Raw genomic sequence first — 23,031 nt, 5'->3', positions numbered from 1 at the left:
GATGTCTCATATAAGGAATACATTAATACTGAACAGTCTGGATCACACAGATAGTAATATCATTACATAGGTGATTATAAATATAAAAGTCATCGTTATATATGATTTTCACTATATCAACGATATTACTGCTAGATTACATATTAAAATATATTGCATTTAAACTAACATGACATAAAATTGATAAAATTTTTATTTTTTTTATTCATGAAAATTTTTTATTTTTAACAGAGAAGGTTCTATCAAAGCAGGTGATCGCTTGTTAGCAGTAAATGGAATCAATTTAACAGGAGCGACTTTGCAAGAAGCTTTACATATTCTCAAACAAGTCAAAGGATCAGCTCTATTCACTGTGGAATATGATGTTTCGGTCATTGGTAAGTTTTCTGAACATCAAAATCTATTTGAAATACATTTTGAATATTCATTGGAAAATGTTAATTTTTTTTTTTAATTACATGAATGAAGTTGTTCTTTAGCTTATAAGATTTTGGCTAAAACAAATTTTTCACTATGAAATAAAAGTTATGCTAAGCTGTGGTGTAGTTGAAAATTTTAAAAAACCAAATAGACTTATTTGTACTGTATGCTGTGGATATCTTTATCCCTGGGACATAATTCAGAAAAAGCAGAAATCACCACTGTTTTAACAGCATCAAATTCCTGCCTCTTAAAAAACTATGCCAATTCAGTTTCATGTTGATTGATGATAAGTAAAATTTGTGGAGTCTGGTTTTTTTTCTGGATTAAATTGCATAATGTTGACAAATTTAACCCTTTATCTACCACATTGTGAAAAGTAGAAAAAAATAAAATTATAATAAATAAAAATATGATGTGTAAATTATTTGGTAGGGGTCATTTTATTTCTAAGATAAATAAAAATCTGAGATTTAAAAAAATACTGTTTTTTTTTTTTTTTGTTTTTTTTAAAATAATTAGTTGGTACATTAAAGATTATCTAACCTGACACTTTTGCTAATGCTTTTTAAAGCAGGACAGTATAAAGGGTTGAATGAAAATCATTAGCATAAACGGGGGGGGGGGGGTTCTTAACTTTGTTATCCACAGACCCATTTACAAAATAATCAGTATATAGCAACGTAAAAACAATCAGTTGCTTTCTCATCCAAACTCAGATCCCCTGAAATCTCTCCAAGGGACCCCTGGCAAATAATCTAATATCAGTAAAATCATTCTAATTTTTAAAAAAACTGTATGTTCTGTATATCATACGAATCAGGTAGGAGTGAATATTAGTGAGCCTTTGTCAGAGTACTGTAATTCAATATTATCCGCTTGTAAGGGGGTTCAGATGTGGCAATGATTCCAGTACTGCCAAGGGGTAGTAGTGGGTATAGGAGTAAGATCCACCAATTCAATTTAGGCCTGAAGGACATTTGCTCTTCACTTGGGGTCACGTTCTTGGAGATTCCTGCATTCACTAATAGGTGGCTTTGTTAGGATGGGATTCACCTGAATAGGAGGGATCTGAGAGGTTTGCAATAGGCTTAGGTCAGGTTTTTTCATTCCCAGGTCACATAGATGGGAAGGCGGGTTGGTTAATGATAATAACAGTATAGACCCACCTCTGACTTGGATGGTTTCTCAATTGACACTAAATCACAGGGCAAATGAAAATGTGTATTAATAAATACCAGGAGCTTTTGGGTAATAAGAAAGATTTTTCAGAACCTATGATATAGCTGTGGAGTGCCTAGACCTTGACCATCGTTTGCCCAAGATTCTGTAAGACATTACAGAATCTTGGGCAAACGATGGGCAACTAGATTTGTTAGGAAAGGGGTTGTGGAGTCTTGATATACGTAAAATCATGTTTGAATGCTAGAGTGTGCAACCTGCAGGGAAGTGATAGTGACTCTATATGTGTTGGTCATGAAAAAAAAGCCATCATAAACTTATTGTAGGGGTTTGTAAATATACCCAATAAGGATCGAAACTCCACCAAATTTCATGATGAAATTTCCTACATGTGTAAGCATAAGAGGGTTGTCATATTAGGGGATTTTAATTTCCCAGGTATTGATTGGGAGAACCTTTTAGCTAGAGATCCATATGAAATAGACTTTCTTAAGAAGTCACCAACGAATAAGGCAAATACACAAAAAATCTTAATGCATTGCGGCACCAATGGGTGTCCTCTTCAGAGGAAAAAATATTTAACCACTAATCAAATGCTGACAGAGTATCCCACTTGGGTTTATTACCAAATCTTAATTCTTAGTTGTTCAGCGGAAAAAGTATATCTGTTCATTTCAAACTTTGTGGTCAGAATGAAGCTGAGAGCCTGTGTGTGAAACTAATGGAGTGGCGTGATTGGATGCTTGCGGAATGGACCTACCCAATTGGTCTATTGGAATTTTCTTAGAATTCCAGCGTGAAATGAATTTAAGCCACAGCGTTTCAATCGGTAGTGTAGATTTATTATTAGGCTTAGTTTGTCTTGGACTTGACTAAGGGTTTGCAGACCATATCTACAGAGGGACATAGACTTGGTTGAAGGGGGTGCAGAGAAGTTGTTTCCTTGTTGGTGCACAGGGCTTAAGTTATGAAGAGAGACTTCATTTTTTGAATATGTATACATTGGATGAATGCAGGTGTCGAGGATATGATCAAAGTGTTCAAAATTTTTTGGGGGATGGATAAGATTGACCATGTGAATTATTAATATGCGATCAATCAACTGCTTTGACAAAGGGACACCAGTATCGATTGGTAAGGGACATTTCTAGGTTCTGGTGTCACAGGGAATTTTTTCTAATGGGCTTGTTAATAAATGGAATAGCTTACCCCTGGGGGTAGTGAATTCTAATGCAGTTGACACATTTAAAAAGAAATATGATAAATACTTTAGGGTAAATAAGAAGCTATCCATACTTAAAATAAGGCAACCATAAATATTTTTTATGGGCGTTGTATAATTTTTCATCATGTATATATAGCCTTTAATTTTTATGATTGCATTTGTAATTGAGTTGCTGTATTTTTGAAATATGACATCCATATTTGTTGTGGGCATCTTTTTCCCAGCCACCTCATTGGGCATTATGCCTGTTGTGGCCTTGTGTTGGTATCATGTATTTTCTTATAAAATTTCAAACTTTTTCAGAAGATATCAACTAAAAACTGTATTCATTTTAATTATATGTTCTATAAGCTTATTTTTGCCTGTGATAATCTCAATAATACATTTCATGTACTAGGATTGTCAAATTTGCTCCCCAGGTAGGTACCCATTTTCCCCCCGGGCCAAAAAATTGTTTTTTTTGGAGGAAAATTGTTTGTTTTCAAGGAAAATGTGTTGCTTTCAGGTTAAAATTTTATCTTAAGGTTAGTTTATGTATTATAAAAATTGCTGGGCAGTGTTTAGGATATGTATATTTTAAATTATTGTTAAAAGATTTTTTTGGGAGGAAAAATGTGATAAATAATTTCTTGGAATCACAAACACACTTTTTTTTATAATTCTTCTAACTTTTTTATGTAAGCATTTAGGTACGTCATTCACATATTAAAATGTTACAAGAAACCGCAAACAGAAAATGTAACCATGAACTTAGATATGTGATATATCTAATATGTGATAAACATATCCAAAGAAATTATTATATTTATATTACATAATTTTTCACACACACACAAATCCTTGTATAAATAAATTGAAGCCTCAGTGAAGAAGTAAACCAATTAAAAAAATATTTACATGTTTGCATTACTTTTTATAAGTTTCACATAGGTACATCAGACTTTCATAACTGAAATATCAAGAGACAATAATAACATTAGTTTGTAAAGAAAAAAAAATAACTTTGTGGGATTCTTGAATTGAACATTGGTAACGAACACCTTCAAGTGAAACAACAAAAAGTATAGTTTTTCCTCTGAAAATAAGACCTAACCAGAAAATAAGCCTTAGCTTGATTTTTCAAGATGCTCATAATATAACCCCAACCCCGAAAATTGGCGTGTTAAAATCGTCAGCCAGATGAAGCCATTCTGCAGGTCTGTTGCTATACATGACAGGTTGTCTTGTATAAAGTGATAGTAATATACAATAATGTTATTAACAATTGTATTTATTGTTAATTCAAGTTATTCTGTAGTTTTAAGTTCCCAAAAATGGCTAATTTGGACAAGTGGAAACACCTCCAGAGTAATGAATCCTCAGAATGACTGCTATCTCCTTTTAACCAGATCATTTTGTAATTGTTCTTTTAAAAATATTTCAAAATTTAATTTAATGAAGCAGGTATATTTTTCAACAGTGAGGAATTCAAAGAAAAGAGAAGCACGTGACTAGCTCCTGAAAGTTTGGGTTTGATTTTAAAAAAAAACTATGGTTCTGGTTACATAGCCAAAGGTTTTATTTTTGACGGATCACTTTTGAATATATTTTCTGCTGGGTTTGAAAAATTTAGAGAAGAAAAATTCAGTCAACATATCCTGATTTCTCACAATTTTCATTATCCAAATTCATTTATTTTACTACAAACAATTTTCTTTATGCAGTTCTGCATACAACTCAAGGTCCAGATACAATTATGCAGCAGTGGGTGTGTTTGTGTGTGAACAATTATTCCCTTTATAGAGAGAAGCTATGTCACTCTCCGCTGTTCATACAAAGTACAAAAGCCTGGATAACCAAGCAAAGATGTAGTTTGAAAAGAAAATTCACATTCCTCTGTGGGGCATCGAACCACCAGTCTTTCACTGTCTGGGCGAGTGTTCTAACCAAGGATAGACATTTTCCTTCCTTAGAGCATATGTATGAATGCTGAACGAGACTGTGCATGGACAGCCTCCTAGCTCAGCTAATAGTTCTTACAACATTAGCCCCCAGTATTACTTCATAATTATTCCCTTGTTGTATGGTCAATTGCATAGCTTATTAATCAAATACAGTTTAATGTGCACCAAAAATGTACATTTAGGCATAATATAAAAGATGTACACATAAAGGATGTACATGCATGTTTAAATTAGATATTTTGAGATAAGGGGAAATAGGAAATTCGATTTTGCCCAAAAAACCCGGGTTTTACAACCCTGTCATGTACGCATACAACTGCTACATCAGCTTATTTAAAGAATTTGCTTATAACATGCACTTTTGGAATCCCCAAAAGAGTATGTTGGAAGTAAATTCAACTGCATCTCATGTCAGTAGTTTTTATTTTTTGAATGAATGAATTGTAACACTAACACAAAGAATACATTCAAATTTTACAGATGCTGTCAGAAATGCATCTGGGCCATTACTAGTGGAAATAGAAAAAACACCTGGTGTTCTTTTAGGCATAAGTTTGACATGTCTTCTCTTACCAGAGCCAGCTATAGTTATTGCCAGCATTCGGCAAGCCAGTGTTGCTGAAAGGTACTAAAAACGTTCTTAAGTTCTCAGAGTATCATGTCAAAGAGATAACTATTTCTTATACTTGAGAAATAAAGAGTTAATTCATAAACAAACTTGCTTATATTTATGAGCATAGATCATATATGTTATCCTTTCAAAACTGGCCCTTACATGAAACATGGTTTCGGTTATGCACAACTTAGAAAAAAATCTATATACATTAATAGAGATATCTATATACATTATATATAGAAATTTGTATAATAACAGGTTACAAGGAGCCAGGCGCAAATCTATGACAATGCTGACTGGGGGGCAAATTTTGTAAGCTAATTTCATCATCCCATATTTTATGGAACCGATAAGTTTTCCCATTTTATTTGGCTCTTTGGAGGAACTGTCTTTCCCATCGCTTTCCCCCAGATATGTGCCTGAGTGAAGGCAGGCATTTTCACCCATGACACCTATGAATGAAGCAAAGGTAGGCATTTTTAGCTGTGGATGAAATGAAGACAGCTATCTTCAACTGCAAATGAAGGCAAGATAGATATCTTCAGCTACGAATAGAGCAGGGACAGGTGGATCCAATGCAATGTGTCGGAGAAGCGATTTACTAAGTAGGATCATCCTGTATTTTACTGTTCTGTTTGCTCAGTCTTTATTTATTGCTCAATCTGTTCTGTTCTGTTCTTTACAGGATAAATATATATATATACGCACTTTATTATCTGAAAAAATACAAATACAGAAGAAACAAAAAAAAAAAACCAAGGAGCTAATTTGCTCTTATTTTTTAATCACAACTACAAATGCAGGGAAAAAAATTACACGCAAGAGGAAAGAGCAAAAACAAAAAAAAAATTTACATCAATATCATAAGTCAATAAAAGTGTTTATTATAATATTAGACAGTAAATCATGGTAGCAGGTAGGCATGTGGTGAAAAACTTCCAATATTGATAGAGAAATAGGATGTGTTTAATTTTATGTATGCCAATGTGCAAAGGAGAAAGTGGGATGCAAAGGTATAGAATTGTATGTATGCATGTGTGTTTGTGTTGTCTGTAACAGACAAATTTTTTCTATATTATATGGCTCTTTGGAAGGGGTGATCTCCTTCATTGCCCCCCCCCCTGCCTCTGGATTTGTGCTTGCAAAGAGCTTTGAGTTCTGTGGCTACCTGGGTTTCATCTAAATGTAAAGACTTTTTTTACCCCTTACTGAATGGAATATATATATATATATATATATATCTCTTTAACGGAAGTAAGGTGCTTTGCATCAGTCCGGGGTTGTGAGCGGTTCTATATCCCTTCGTAATTAGTGTTGTTTTGCATTTGATATTCATTTAAAAAATACTGAACAAAATCTTTTGTAATTCTTTTTATCTGTAGGTGTGGAGCTCTTCATGTTGGGGACCATGTTTTAGCAATAGATGGAATTAAAGTTGAGCTTATGACAGCAGCAGAAGCCATGCAGTTGTTGAAATCCTCATCCAGTGATATAGTGAAGGTTGAAATCCTCCCAGTGAGTCAGATTGCAATGCGTAGAGTTCCAGAAACCAGTGTTAAAAGAGGTTTGAGTTTATATGTTGTATCATTACAGAAATATTTAACTGTGAAGTACAGTTTTGCCTATCATTTGGCTATATAATTTCAATATGTCTGATTATTCCTCACTGATGGAAAAAATAGCATTTCAGTCATAATTCAAGAACATGCCATCTTGCTCATGCCAGAAGTATGAATGCGCAAATTCCAAAAAGTGGGAAATGATGTTTGAATGTTTATTTTACCTGTTATTTTATAAGTGTTTATTTCATTTTTATTTCCTGTTATTTCATTTCCCTAAAATGCTTTGTAAAATGCATTTCAATAGGGGGTTAAGCATTCATTCACATTTCTTATGAAACTTAGATAGCACAATAAGGGATCCAACCAGCTAATTAACCCAAAAAGTGAAAGTGTGCACATTCATGCTTCTGGCATGGAGGGACAATATGCTGAGAGAAAAAAATCAATATTTATTTCTTAGAAAATCTACAACAGCTAAGGGGTTGCTAACAGATTTTAAAACTTTTTCCTCTACTGTCTGAAGAAAAAGATTTCCTAGTACAGTAGATGCAATGGTGTGAAATCTTAATTAATCTTGAGTCATAATTATTCTAAAAAAAGATGATTTATTATATCTTCCGATACAAACCTATTGGCTAAATGTATAAATGAAGTTAACTGTAGTAAAATTTACTTGTATAATGCAGCAAACAGCAGCAAGGAGTTTTTGGAATTTCAAGAAACAATGTAAAGTTTTTTATGACAAGAAACTGAATTAACCTTTGATTTTGCATGAGTTTTCATTGTTTTTTCTTTTTTTTAATTAAATTTTTTTTAATTAAGTGAGACTAATTTTATGTTCTAAAAATGCTTGTCTGAAAATTTCTTTCAACCCTGTTGAATATTAAGTTTCTCCTGTCTAATGATTCTAATAAATTGTCTGATTTTTTCAGTTCTATTTCTCCGACTGCTTACAGCCGTTTTTGGTCTCTCCTATAAATAGATAATAGTTCTGTAAATAATAATAGTTCTATAAATAGTGTTCATAGCCAACTTCATTTGTTTACTTACTTTAAATGATATTCTAGGCTTGTTTTATGATATTTATTTTCTTAAAAATTAACCCTTTTGTGGCATTTATTTTTAGGGAATGATTATTTTGTCAAATAACAAAATGCTAAACTACTAACCAATATAACCAATATTTATTAAATTAAAAATACTACTTAATTGTATTTTGAGATAATGTGGAAAATGGATCAATAATTTTTGAAGGGTCATTAGGGGAAAACTAATGTTTCTTGTGCATCGCATATATTGCACATTCGAGTTACAAGAACTGAAGTCAGGTAAACAGTCAGCAGTAAGGTCACATTGTTGAACATAAGATTGTTAGATACAGGGTGCTTTTTGCAGGATCGATCTTTGGAGGGAACACAAATTTTCTTCCCGAGAAATTTTAAGTTACCACTTTTCAAAAAGCATATATATTAACAGAAATTGGTTAATATAGCATATGAAGGGTATTTTGTTTCGATATTTTAATTTTTTTCACCAAAATATTATTTTTTTTCCTAATTTTTGGTAGGCTGGGGGCACAGACCCACTTGTGGCCCCTTCCCCTGCGTACGCCTCTGGTTAGATAACAAGATAATACTATTAAATAATCGACGTTTGGGTGTACCCAAAATTCCAAAACGAACACGGCTATACGCGTTTCGGAACTATATGAAGTTTCTTCATCAGTAGCTGAAACAAAGAAGAAAGAAAATATTGAAAAAACTCCTTATAGCGGGAGTTACTCGCTGTTGTAGACAAGAGTCAAATTCAAAATGAACCGGCAACAAAAGAGTAGAGCAAGAGGATGGAAAAAAGAGAAAAATGGCTGAGCCATTCTCATCAGCATCACTATCACGTTCTCGGTTGCGATTGGCCCCGCCATTTTTCTCTTTTTTCCGTCCTCTTGCTCTACTCTTTTGTTGCCGGTTCATTTTGAATTTTACTCTTGTCTACAACAGCGAGTAACTCCCGCTATAAGGAGTTTTTTGCAATATTTTCTTTCTTCTTTATTTCTGCTACTGATGAAGGAACTTCATATAGTTCCGAAACGCGTATAGCCGTGTTCGTTTTGGAATTTTGGGTACACCGAAACGTCGATTATTTAATCGTATTATCAAACCCAAAAGGTAATCCATTTCTAGACAATAAGATATTTAAATGAGAATAATTTATTTCAATCTCATTTTGTTTTTAATGATATGCAGTAATACCCCAAAGTTATATGATAGATAGAGCAAATGATAACAGCATAAGGGAAATTCAATTAAGTTTGGGTAAAATTATTCATAATTTAATATTAGTTAATGTGGCCCAAAATTTGGGGAAAACACCTATTGTTCAGTGAAAATTGCAATTAAAACTGCGGTTATTCTTGCACAACATATCAAATGAATTTTTATTTTAATACCAATAGTTTTATGAAATCTAACTTGCCTTATTTGAAGATGTCTCTCAGCTATTAATACAATAGTTTCAACAGCTGGCTGATGCAAAGATAACCTCCTTGCCTGCTTAACCCTCCACTTGCCTTGTGACTGCAATTGGTTCCTTGAATAGTTCGTATACCTTAAATTTTGTACATGCCATCTTCATGGGTAGTGTGCTTTGAATGTTTTAATGATATCTTGATCCATGGAAAAAATATATAGCTCGTGTTTGGAACAAGAAAACAACTGTGACCCATGAGTTGAAATTAATTAAGAATTGCAGATGATAATAAGCATCAAAACAATAAACCAATTTTATTTTTACAAGACTGGCAATTTTATTAAACTTCATGTATGAAACTGTGATCAGTCAACAAAAATAGATTCTATACAAGCCTTGGGATTTCATTTCTAAGTCACAGCAAAGATTTCATCTTTGATAACTTCTCCAGCTCTTATGCTGTGTAATCTTTAAGTCAGTGTAGTTTTGTTACGTATGATATTGTGATGGAATAAACAATTCTTACTTGTGTTTATCACTAATATCTCAGCAATAATCCTGTGATTACATTTGAATTTGAAAAATGTTAATTTTTCACAGAAAATTGGTTAACGTCATCAGAGTATTGATATATATTTATTCATTTCGATAATAAATTTTGTTTATTTTTCCCGTGATTTTAACAAAATTATTTATTTCAGGTGGTACAATCCCTCATTATGTAGCAGCTCGAGCAAGCTATATCAATTCTTGTTACAATACTCTTTCATCAGTGGCTAGTCTACCATTTAATTCATCAAATCAGTACCATTGTATCACACCTCCTTTGGTGCAAAAATTTAGTCAGTGGAGCTCAATTCATGATCATTCCTCAGGAAACCGTATATCACCTTGCTCTTCAAATAGTAAGCTTTATTTATGTGTGTATGTATGTATATATATTCATTCGACTCATAGACTGTGAATTAAAAGGAAGTATATATTCCTTTGCATTTTCTTTATTTCAAACAAATTAGCATAACTTAAGAGAAATATCATAATGTTTCAATCATACAAATATGTATATATAAATAAACACACATGCCAAGATTGGCTTAAAGCTTGTCAGTAGTGATGGATGTGTGTGTTCAGCTTTGCCATGGGGGGAAGGGGGCAGGACAACATAATCATAGTATAACAAAAAAAAAAAAACCACTCAAATTTAATTTAAAAAAATTAATTTAAAATTCATTAAATACAGCACTTCATTTGCACTGGAACCACTCAAGAAGGGCCACACAAGCACCCCCCTCCCGAAGCAACTTTCCAAGAATGCTGAGTTTCTTAATAATGTCCCTTAATTCATGATTATTCAATGCAATCATAATCTGCATATGCCCTTGTGGACCATATATATATGGACATCTAGCAAAGATAGACCTTACCTTCCCTGTTTTTTTTTCGTATCGGAGCTCCTATGGCACCTACGACAAAACATTATTTCCAACACAAGTTCTGTGAGCTTGACCATGCAAATGAAGCTGGGTCCAGAGCCACTGTGCTGAACCACTCAAAAACCTTTAAGCCCACAGTGTGGGTAGGTGGGTGGTTTTGATGGAAAACAGGTTTTTACGCGTTTGGGCATCGAGTAGAGTGGAGGTTTAGACACAGCTTTGCAGATTACCTTCTGCACACAGACAAAACAGATCATCTCAGAGTATGTCTTCTCTCGAACTCTCTCACATGCATATACGAATTCATTGTTACGGGAAAGATTGATGCAATTTGAAAAAATAAAATAAGTGAAACATCACAAAAAACTCAGGCCTGATTTTTTTTATTTTTAACAGGGTTCGTACGGTGCTTAAAAAAGTCATTAATTTCCTTTTTAAGGCCCTTAAAAACTTGAAATCCTTCCAGCTGTTTATAAAAAAAGTAGACTTTTTTCCCATTCTGGAATATTTCCTCCTACTATGGTTGATGATGAGTACTGCTTGATGCTGAAAGAAAGTCCCTGAGAAAAAGAAGGAAAAGAAAACAAGGCGGGTTGGGTGGGGGGGAGATTTCTTTATAGGGATTTCAAGGACACCCTGTAGCATGTGAGAACAGCTCTGCTGACGATCAGTGCAGCTAAGAGAGAATGGCACTTGATTGGTCGGACTACAGTGGCCACACCCACTTCTGTTATGCTGAGAGAAACAGGAAAAAAAGATTGTTGTGCAGTCGAAAAATTGACAATGAAATTGAAATAAAGAAGTTAGTAAAGTTCTGTCATTCCTACCAGAAAATGATGCTACTACCAGTGGTGGGAATTCTGCGCCTAAATTAACATCTTGCTTCTATAGCATGTTTTTGTCTTTTTCTGCTTCAAATAGCACGTTTTCTTTTCTTTTTTTTGTACTTGGAAACTCCTCAATACTTTTATACCTGCCTTATATGTACCTTAGGCCAGGATTACAATATAAAAGTTTGATAAAATCCCTTTTATAAAACTTGAAAAACCCAACCAATAAAGTTCACAGATTACATTTGTGCAAATGCAACCGATAATCTTATTGGTTGAATTTTTCAAACTTTAAAAAAACTCTTTGAAAAAACTTTTATAGTGTAATCCTGGCCACATAGAGGAGAAAGAGAAATACTTATATTTCTGCTCTACAGCATGTACAATGACGTGCTCAGCGCATTAAATTCCCAGATTTTCGGAAAAGGGCACAAAAAAGTTTTGTTTTCGTGTACCGCGAAACGATTCTTTCCCAGGGAGTGTTTTATTCCTTCATACTTCAGCACCACCTCTTCTTCCTATCTTCCATAATCGCACTTGGAATTATCCGAGAAAATAATTTTGAAGAGTAATTTCACTCCTCTCCAAATTTTTACTCCAAAATTTTAAGGGATGTATTTAAAAAAAATAATAATATATTATTAAAAAATTATTTTTTAAGTGGTATTTTATCTTATGAAAAAAAAAAAGTTACGCAAAATTTGAAAGTGTATTTTCAGTCCTCTACAAAATTTGGAGGATGGAAATTGAATTTAGATGAGTATTGTGGATTTTCCCGGCAAGTTCCCGCTCTCGATTTTGTCCCTGAAAATTGGATTGTGGTAACCGCAGCTCCTTATTCAAATTATCGGCCCCCCATCTGGCTTTTCATCGTGAAACCCCGATCATATCCTTGATTGTACAGCTGAAGATAGTTTACCCTAGTCCAGTGTTTCTCAATAACCGACCGTGGTTTCTTTTTTGAAAAAAAAAGAAGAAAAAGTCGCCACTGCAAATAGCAGAAATTACTATGGTCGATCGTCGTTGCGTCAAATCCAGATGTTTCGTGGGAAAAAAAAAAAATTCATTTTATGAATAAAAAAAGAGCTAGTCTGCCGAATTATGAGTGTTAACTTGTAAATTTTTCCAAATAACGAGTGTTAAATCACCAATGTTACGAAATAATGAGTGCTAAATTGCCAAACATTGTGTTGAATGACGTGAAATTTGCTCCCATTTTGCAACAATTTCTTTCTGAGTATAACTGAAAAACAAAGAAAATTAAAAAAAACAAATTCTTTAAAATTAAGTGTGTTCATCCACTTTGAGCGAGAGGTGAATAAAGAGTTGCTGCAAGTATAATTTTGTAAGAAAATTCTTTGAGCTGTGGTTTTTTTATTTTGAATAATTGGAGGGGGAATGAATATCAATTTTAGAATTTTTATAATTTATATATGGGATGCTGTTGTGAGTTATATTTTTGACCGAAACTTGAAGGTGTTAGAAAACTTTGGTGACAATAGAAAAGTATGTATGTGGATTTTGATTATTTTATGAATTCTTATGATGCTGGGTAACAAATCAAAAGTTGTAATTTCTGAACCACTTCTATGTCTATATTTGTGAGAAGAGGGAAAATTTGTTTGGCAAATTAAAAATATATATATATATATATATATATATATAAATTTGCATATGTGCCCCGCCCTTTTTTTTGCTGTAAAACTTGTAAGTTGTGAAATTTGCCATAACTCCTTAAAAACTGCTTGAAACTCCTTGAATAGTCCTTAAAAACTCCGTAATTTTTATTTAGGAAATTTTGTATGAATCCTGTTTAAATTGATTTCCGTAGTATTGAGTGTCTTCCGCAGCTCTGTAGTTTATTGCGGCCGTCCGTAGAAACTATGGACAATCCGTAATAGTTGGCAACTCTTTGTAAATAAAAAAAATGAACTAAATATATATTTTTTAAAAACTTATTTTACTAGTTATAAAGGTACTGTGAGTGAGGTAGTGCGAGTGCAACGGGAACATCTCAAATTCACAAAACTGGCAGGGGTCAGTAGTCTATTGGACTAATGTTTAGTTATATATATATAAGTAAAAACTGACTTATAAAAGTCATTGTAGCACACACTAAAATGACTCTCACTTAATTTCACTTGATATCAACAATATCCTCTGACTAAATTTAAATAAAATCTATAATTGAGAATATTTACTTAATATTTTTTTTTTTGGTGGAGAAGGTGGCTTTGGGAATCATAGATCCACAGTATGATATACACCACATGGTGGTGATTGGTACAGTATTAGGTGGCACTCCTCATAGTAGGAAGGTAAGAGAAAGTTCTACCACCCTTAAACTTGTGGAACAGTCATAATAAAATGTGAGTGTGGATATCTCAAATCCAGCACCACCATCAGCGTGTTAAGGATTTGAAAATCCTTATGGAGTCAGAGAATTATGAAAAGATTGTTGGAAATATTAGATTATGTTTGTTAAAGTTATCCATTTTGAGAAAATGAGATATTTTTAAAATGCATCCATGAATTTGAAACATGATTTTATGTGCTCATATTACCTACTACTTTACTTGCATACAGATTACAAGCTGAACATAAATAGTGATGAGCATAGTCAGGTTTTGATTTAATATTAGAAGAAGAAGCTTTAAAAGTTGCATGTGTGTAGCATCTGAACCCTTTTTATTGTATTTGTCAGCAAGGATAGTCAAAGTCTCATGGTGTCATGTGTTTTTCAATGCTAATGCTAATCTTGCTGTGAATAATTTTAAAGGACATTACCAAACTTTTTGTCTCCACTGTAGATGAGTTTTCCCATTCCAGAAACATCAGACCTCTCCAGTAACATTTTGGTGCTCAACGCTCTTTAAGAGAATTTTCTATGATTTTCAAGGTAAAGAAGCAGCAGAGTATTAAAATTGAAACTACAGAGAGTTTCAAAATCTATGGCAAACCTAAAATTAACTGTTTTCTAAAACAGCTGCAAGATTCAAGCAAAGTAATTTCAGGACTCAAAAAATAGTTTAGCTTATTGAATGATTAAATAACTGATTGATAACTATATCCAAAACAAACCTGTTTGCAAATTTGATTACTGTGTGTCCCATTTTGTGTGCAAAACCATACAGTTCCGCTGTTTTAATTGCAAATGTTGAATCACACAGCTTCATTCTACTGACTTTTTTGCAACTTATTATACTGTTCTAAAACACTTTTCGTTATTTCTTTTTTTCAAGCTAAGATCATGTCTGTTTAATTCAGTCTGAGGAGTTTGAATAGGATTGTTTAATGTGGATTATGATACTTTTACATACTTTACACATCATGGATCCCTTAAGAAAGTTCTTAAATATAACTTACAGAGACAAAAATAAGTCTCAATCACAACTTCAGCTTTAAAAAAGAACATGAAAGAAAATGAAAAATTGATAATATAAACTGAAATTCTGATTATATACTATGAACAGTTCCCCCCCCCCCCTCCCGCTATGATATACATCCAGAAAGTGTCTGTACTTTGAAAAAATATAACACAATACCCTATTAATATTATCTAATAAGGGGCATATCTACTGTATGTGCATTTGGTTAATAGATGCATGAAATAAAATAAAATTTCACGGCATTTAATATAAGTAGTAGAGCTTAAGTCTTTTGACAAATGCAATAATGCTTGTAGTGACAACTCATTTGCATGCATTGCCCTGACTTTGACATATGTGAAGCAGAAGGGAGATATTTATTGATACCTGAAAGATACCTGATGATTGATACCTGATTGATAGCTGAAATTTGTGGTTAGTGAGCTTTTGTTTTCGGGCAGATCGAAAGTGTTTTGCTAAATACAGTTTAATCAAATATATAAGTAATCAAGTATAGAATTAATTCTTATTTAATATGAATTTATGGTAGGATTATATGCAGAATACATAAGGAACACTCAAACTTAAAAAAATATTCTGTGGATTTTTTTCGCGAAAGCGAAAATGGCTTCAAGTGTGGAGTGAAGTCCAGCTCAAGTGGCGAGACAGTTATAAGTTTTCATATTTCAAGGCAGTTCATAAGTTTGTGGAACCCTGCATCTAATAATTGCAGGGAACATGTAAAAAGTAATTTTCTTTCAATATGACAAAAGAAGATAACATATAGGATAGATAGAGCAATCACAAAATGCAAGTAAAGCGAGAACCTCAAAATCTCCAGTAGGCAAAAAATCTGATGAATTTAATTCAAAACACTGACTGAATGTGAGCATATCACTTGTAAAACGTTGACTGGACATTATCAGCTTGTTTGATTGTCTTCCAAGTGGAAAAAAAATTATTTAATTACAGAAAGGGCAAGGAAGAGGGAGAATTATATATATATATATGACAATCCGAGATACAAATAGGTTATATATAATACACATATGAGGTATTAGATTCTTATGAGTAGTTATGAGTAAATTATATATGAGGTAATTGTAGGTTCTAACTGTTAAACACAAAAGTGGAAGTGGGAATGCTTCTCTGTGCTAAAGAAATATTGGTCCTCTTTACCTTCTAAAAAACACAAGGGACAGGTTTCATTACAAAAATGTATTTCATAACCACATATTGTCCTTAATGACGTGACTTTTGTTGCTATTACTGACATTCCAGCGAGACAATGACCGTAAATATTGCCCAAAAGTTACGTGAAAGGCAACAAGATAAGGGTTTTATGGGTGGTGAAGTCAGAGTCATAACTTGAATATCATCAGACATTTATGGATTGAGTTTGATACACAAGTCAGAGCCAGAAATGATGTAAATTCAATGGTTTCCAATGAAGAGTTGACTCATTCTACTTTATTATAATGCCTATGACATGACAGATTTTACTATTTATTAGTTGTTTGCATTCTTGTTTGTATCAGGACTTTTGACCCACTATAAAAGTGATTCATTTTTTTTATATTTTACATAGTGTTAGATAAGCATTTTTTTGGTCGTAACAGTCGAATCCCATTTTAACAAATACCATTATAGCAAAGTTCTCGTTTTAACAAACATTTTTCTAATGCTTCAGATAAGTTTACATAAGAACAATGCAAAAACGTGGAATTCCTTTATAACAAAATTTCATTTTAACGAAGTGATCTCTCCGGAGTCTCTTGGAGTTTGCTATAACAAGATTTGACTGTAGTTTGTAATGAGGTTCATTGTTTGTGTTTCATAGTTTAGATTTCATTCAAATATGAAATTTATAGAAAAATTTATTGTTGTCAAATGACTTTTGAGTGCTACTGTAGTTACAAATACTACATTTTTTGTAGATGGTTGACACTTGAAAATAATCAATTAAAAATTTAATTAATCAGCACATTAATTAAAAAATTTGGATTTATGAGTTAAAACTTTTAATCAAAATAGTGTTTAATTAAAATATATTGCATGCAGACTTCTTACTGTAGGTATGACCTCTAAATAATACTTGTGTACTGAATATTAACACTATTTGTATGCATTGATTTATGCTATTTATTTATACATTAAATTATGGAACACTGGAAAGTTTAGCTGGTCACTGTTTTAGTGATCAGCTAATAATAAATAATTGTGTATTTTTAAATAAATTTGTGTATTTTTTTATATTTCAAACATAGACTATCTTTCTTTATCTGCTGGTTATTCATTTCAAATCATTAATGTTATAGAGGTATCATGTATGTATTTTCAAACTGAATCTTCCATAATTGTATTTACTTTTGAAGCTTCACTCATATCGCCTGGAAATCCATTCCCTTCAATTGGTCATGCTGATTGTACAGAAGCTATTCTCATTGCCAACCATAAGGGATTTGGTTTCACCATGCAAGGAACTGCATTCTCATCAGATACATGTACATCTCCACCAGTGATAGCATCAATTGAAAGTGGAGGCCCAGCAGAAGAGTGTGTTTTCATTTTTTTTTTTTTTGTTACCCCTACTAAAGAAATTACTAAACTTTTTTGTTAAATGTGTACTCTCTGAATGCCAAGTATCCATTGACGTTTTCACCACTTAAGTATATAGGTCTTACTTACATCAGTACTTAAAAGGATTTTGAAACAAGTCAAATTTGTTACACATTACATGTGTGTGTGTGTGTGTGTGTGTGTGTGAGAGAGAGAGAGAGAGATATATATATATATATATATATATATATAGATATATATATATATATATATATATATATATATATATATATATAGATAGATAGATAGATAGATAGATACCTCTCAGATGTGGTCACCTCTCTTTTACAGCCAAATAATAATCTAACCTCGTACAATAGAAATATGAATTTCAAACCCCTGATTAACAGTTACCCCTTTTTTATGAACAAATTTTTTTGTCCCGCTGGTGTCTGCAAAAGAGAGGTTTCACTGTATCTGCTGCATGTCACCACATTCACAGGAAAACGTCTTGCTCATGAAGGCTTTTTATGTTATTAACAATTCTTCTGTTCATTTCTTGATGTCCTCAAAGATAACTTACTGGTGGATAACTCCAATACAAATGTTGAATTCTTGCTATCTACACCACACTTCCTATTCAGCAACTTGTTCAATAATCAAACAATGTCAATCAGATAATTTGAAGAAAGTGTTAGACAAAAATAATTTTCTTGTAGGTTTTTAGTGAAGATATTTAAATCAGTTTCTAGTACCCCAGCCCTTCAAAATCTGCATCTGTGGTGATATTGCTAGATATTCATGTAATATTTTCATTATTTAGAGACCTATAATTTTTTTTTTATATTTTAGGTCAGGAATATTACAAGTTGGTGATAGAATTTTAGCGGTCAACTCTGAAACCACAAAAGGCTTAACTCTCGAAGAAGTAACGCAACTGATTACACATTCAGGACCTAAAATAGTTTTAAGAGTAGAATTTGATGTAGCAGAAGTGGTGGTACCAAGCAGCGGAACATTTGTGGTGAAGCTGGCTAAAAAAAAACTTGTTGGAGTTGGGATTACTGTTAACGGTATGTGGGCATTTTTTTGCATTGGTGGTTTTTATTTGAGATAAATTTCATAAAAATATCTAAGCTTATGCTGAAAGCTCATACAAAATAACTTCAGAATCAGATTTGACCAAGATTTCGATTTGCAAAACTTAGTGCTGAATAATATGCATACAAAAAAAAAAATCTCGCCTGAAGTACCAAAGGTTCTTTAGAGGTGTCGCGAGTTTGATACCTGGTTCGTCCTTGTCAGAAACTTTCCTGACACGGGTACAACAGAAGCAGTGACATGACCTCAGAAAAAGATTGCTACTGTGGGGAGTCGCACATCGAGGGGTTAGTGACCAACCCCTCGATGAGTATAAAATAGGCTGCCGTTTGGAATCGACAATAAATTGTAGGTCCCGGTCTAATTAGCCCTCTTGTGCAGAAAATTACCATAGTGTGACAAGAATGATCAAATAATCAAAGAAAAAAAATACCTCATTGGATGAATGTTTTTCAGAATTAAAAAGTTGAATGAAAATAATAATGGATCTTTTTCAATATTAATTTTATGTAATTGTTTTTTAAACTTAATAATGCCCTGTTCTGAAAATAAGAGTTCTTTTGTAAAGAATGTGATTTTGCTAATTTTTTCAGTCTGAAAGATTTTTACATTTCTAGTTTCAAATGAATGATTGAATCATGTCAATGATTTCAAGCTCAAAATAGGCAATGATAAAGGTATATATGGGTGCTGTAGGCCAGATCTATAATCATCTATTGTATCGAAGGATATTCATAGAGGTGTTATGAATTGGATTCTCGATTTGCCCCTGTCAGAATCTTTCCTGCCATGAAGGTTCAATAGGAATTGTGATTAGATGGCCACAGAACACATTGCTACTGTAGGAAGTCCCCACCTAGGGGTCAGTGCCCCAACCTCTCGAAGAGACATTCATATGTAATACAACAAATTGAAATTGAATGCTGTCATTCAGAATTTGCAATCAACTGTAAGTCTAGGTAAATACAAACACCACAACAAGCAAATACCCAGCGACATGGCCGAAAAAAGATGCCCATGAAAATATTTATGCTAAATATAACCAAATTACAGCAACCCGATATAAAAGCATACAGCACGAAAGAAAAACTAATAATTAATCTATATATAGTGTTCATAGGTAACAGGGTGTATGGTATTTTACTGGCAAACTGTTGGTCCTAGTGACATATTTCCAGTTAGAAAAAGTATCCAAATGGCGTCATGTAGCACTCAGATGTCATTCATGTTGCAAGGGCTTGTATATTTATTAAAATAAAAATTAACTTTTTATGTTGTCCCAGTGTGCCCTTAAAACTTAATTAGAAAGTTATTGCCCTGTCTCTCCTGATGCTAACTAAAAAAATGCTATGTTTCTAAGTGGGAATATTCACTGAGATATTCAAGTTCAAAAAATGGAGGAAAATTAGGAAAAACCGCATGGTAAAATGGTTTTCCCGCATTTAATGTTCCCAACTTTCCTCAGTTTTTAGAATTCTAATATCTTTGTGAGTATTGCTCTTAGAAATGTGAACTTTTTAGTTGACATCAGGCGAAACAGGGCAACAACTTTCTAATTGGCTTTTTTTCACAGGGACAGTACGAAAAGGTAATTGTTTTATTTTAATAAATACACAAGCCCTTGCAACATGAATGATGTATCACTGTTACACATGATTTGGATACTTTTTTCAATTGGAAGTATGCCTCTAGGATGAACAAGTGGCCAGTAAAATTCCATACACCCTGTTACCCATGCACCCGTATATAAAATAACATGTCCTAACTGACTGATTTATCGTTGCCAAGCCGAAACCGCTGAAGCTATAAATATGAAATTTTGTCAGTAGTTTCTCTATTTTTATTAAAGAAAAACTACCAGCGACATCACAACCTGGAATTGTCTTTTACTAAATGATACTAATGTCTCCTTGTTGAAGCAGTTGATTGACTGTGTATTAATACCATCATGGTCCATCCTATCCATCCCATTGAAAATTATAAACACTTCGATCATATCCCCCCTCTTAACACCTGTTCTCCTCTAATGTAAACATATTCAAGAAATCAAGTCTTTTTTCATAGCTAAACTTTGTGTGCTGTCAAGAGCACATGTAGCTTTTATCTGCATCCCCTTCAACCAAGTCTATGTCCCTCTGTAGGTATGATTTCCAAAACCTTATTGCATACCCCAGTCCAGGACGAACTAAGCCTTGGGAATGCAGAACGACTTTAGAAGAATGCGATGAAAAATTAACTCATATACAGAAAATTATCATGGTGTTACAAAAATGGTCCATTAAAAAGTGTATATGGTTAGTTTTTATGGTGATCTTTCCTGCAAGATTAAGCCTAACATCTTCCCAAAACATTAAAAAAATACCAATTACATAAAGAAAAATTTTGAGTTGATAACAATAGAGCTGAAATATATATGGCAATTTATCTGAAATTTAGGAATGTTAATTTTTTCAACAGCACCAAAAAACCGTCAGTCTGGAGAGCCTCTGATAATATCATCTGTTGAAAAAGGAAGTGCTGCACATAGGTCTGGCACTATTCAGCCAGGCGATAAATTATTAGCTGTAGACTTTGTGAGAATGGAAAATTGCACTGCTGAAGATGCATCTGCAATGCTTCATTCATGTAATGAAATAATAACTCTCAGAATACGAAAAGATGAATCATTCTGTGGTATGTTTATTATCATTCTCTATTTATTTGTCAGTAATTTCAAACATGTAGAGAGATCATCCATTGTATCTCTGAAAATCTTTTGAACAGTATTACTACTTGTAAATGAACAGGGGTCTGTCCAGACTTTTTGCACAGGGTCCTGTTTTTGTGAAAATGTACCTTATTTTTGTGAAACGTTCAAAATAGCAGTGAAAGTAATACTAATTAAACAGCAACCTCATTTTCCTATTTCATTTCATTTGTATTATCATTTTCCTAGTTTTTGATGCACTCACAGCTTGTTTGTGTTTCTGGCTATATATATGCTTGTTGACACATCGTGTTGGGTGATCACCAAATTGCACCTCTTGGTCAATCCAGGGTCCCTTATCAAAAAATGTAGAACATATTTTGCAAAGAAAGCCAGATGCAGAAATGCTGTAACATAGCCAACTGTGAAGCTTCTCAAAACGTGCGATGTTCAACAAATTCGGTACTTTTGGACCCATTTTTCTAGCTTCTGTAGATGAAATTTTCTTTAAATCCGGCTCTACCGACGAATTCGTAGCATCTTTCAGCGCTTCCGATAAATCAGCAATGTCTTCCACTGCTTTCGACGAATCGGTAATGTCTTTCGAAGAAACGGAATTGTCTTCCGCCACTTCCAATAAATCGGTCATCTCTTCCGCCGCTTCCGACGAATCGGCAATGTCTTTCGAAGAATCCGAAATGTCTTTCAGCGCTTCTGATAAATCGGTAATGTATCGTGCCGTTTCCAAGGTTTCGACAGCGTGGATCGAAACCTATGAAGGAAGCAATGTTTCAGTAATTTTTTCCGGGTTAGCACAATTGGAATTATCTGTATCTGACGTCTTTTTGGTGACGTTTTCAGATCCTCGTTTAAAAAACGATGTTATGGAGCTGCATCCCCGAACGTCAGTTGGCCGTATTTTTTTAATGTAGTAATCACTATTCCTTGAATTTCCACCTGTTGGTGGTCGACCACGCTTCATATTAAATTTTCAAAAATGAAAGCGCAATACAGGAAAAAAAACGTGCACAAAAAATCCAATTCTACAATAAGCATCAACTACGCCGATTTTACGACTAACAAGAGGTTGTGATTCAAAGACCATTTGAAGAGAAGTGCGGGGCTAAAGCGTTTGTATAATGGCATAGGTTGTGCGATAAAATATCGGACGCGGTCAATCCGTGGTCAACCAGCGGGATGTCCTAACAAGAAGCCTAGAAACAAGGAAAGCCTTCTCAAGGTCACGCTCTTTCTCCGGTCGCCTTTCCAAGATCATGTTTTCCGGTATCCAACCAACAACTTCTATACATAAGATTACTCATCTATGGGGGAGGGGGTGGTGGTGTTGGGCCAACAATGCATGCTTAAAAAAAAGATCAATGGCTTTCTATTACGACTAGGGTCATAACTGATAAGAATTTTGTCGCACAGCAGTCGCAAAAGTTCGTTTTTTACGACGTAATTTTCATGAAGGGTTCGTTTTCTGGAATTTTGTGATGGATCCGTTTATTATCCTCCAAATTTTGTGAAACATCATTTTTTTAGCCCCGGAATTTTGTGAAGGGTCCGTTTTTTAGCCCCGGAATTTTGTGAAGGGTCCATTTTCCAGACCCAAATTCCGGCTGGACAGACCCCTGATG

General features: G+C 33.5%; 1 protein-coding gene across 5 annotated transcripts in view; it reads left to right on the top strand.

Annotated features, from left to right (window-relative positions):
* Positions 1–23,031, top strand: part of Grip (Glutamate receptor interacting protein) — a 109,667-nt gene that overhangs the window by 71,637 nt on the left and 14,999 nt on the right. For all 5 annotated transcript variants that reach the window (XM_089253524.1, XM_089253525.1, XM_089253526.1 and 2 more), the window contains exons 7-13: positions 232–377; positions 5,251–5,395; positions 6,769–6,950; positions 10,116–10,319; positions 17,421–17,601; positions 18,457–18,677; positions 21,163–21,378. In XM_089253524.1, coding sequence (XP_089109650.1) covers positions 232–377; positions 5,251–5,395; positions 6,769–6,950; positions 10,116–10,319; positions 17,421–17,601; positions 18,457–18,677; positions 21,163–21,378 — 1,295 coding nt within the window. The remainder of the gene's footprint in view (positions 1–231; positions 378–5,250; positions 5,396–6,768; positions 6,951–10,115; positions 10,320–17,420; positions 17,602–18,456; positions 18,678–21,162; positions 21,379–23,031) is intronic.

The sequence above is a fragment of the Pholcus phalangioides genome, unplaced genomic scaffold, assembly GCF_987345545.1.
Source record: "Pholcus phalangioides strain wild (caught in Gottingen) unplaced genomic scaffold, Ppha-v1.0 ptg000039l_1, whole genome shotgun sequence".
Lineage (NCBI taxonomy): Eukaryota > Metazoa > Arthropoda > Arachnida > Araneae > Pholcidae > Pholcus > Pholcus phalangioides.
The sequence above is the reverse complement of the archived record's forward strand: the minus strand, read 5'-3'. Positions and strand labels throughout refer to the sequence as shown.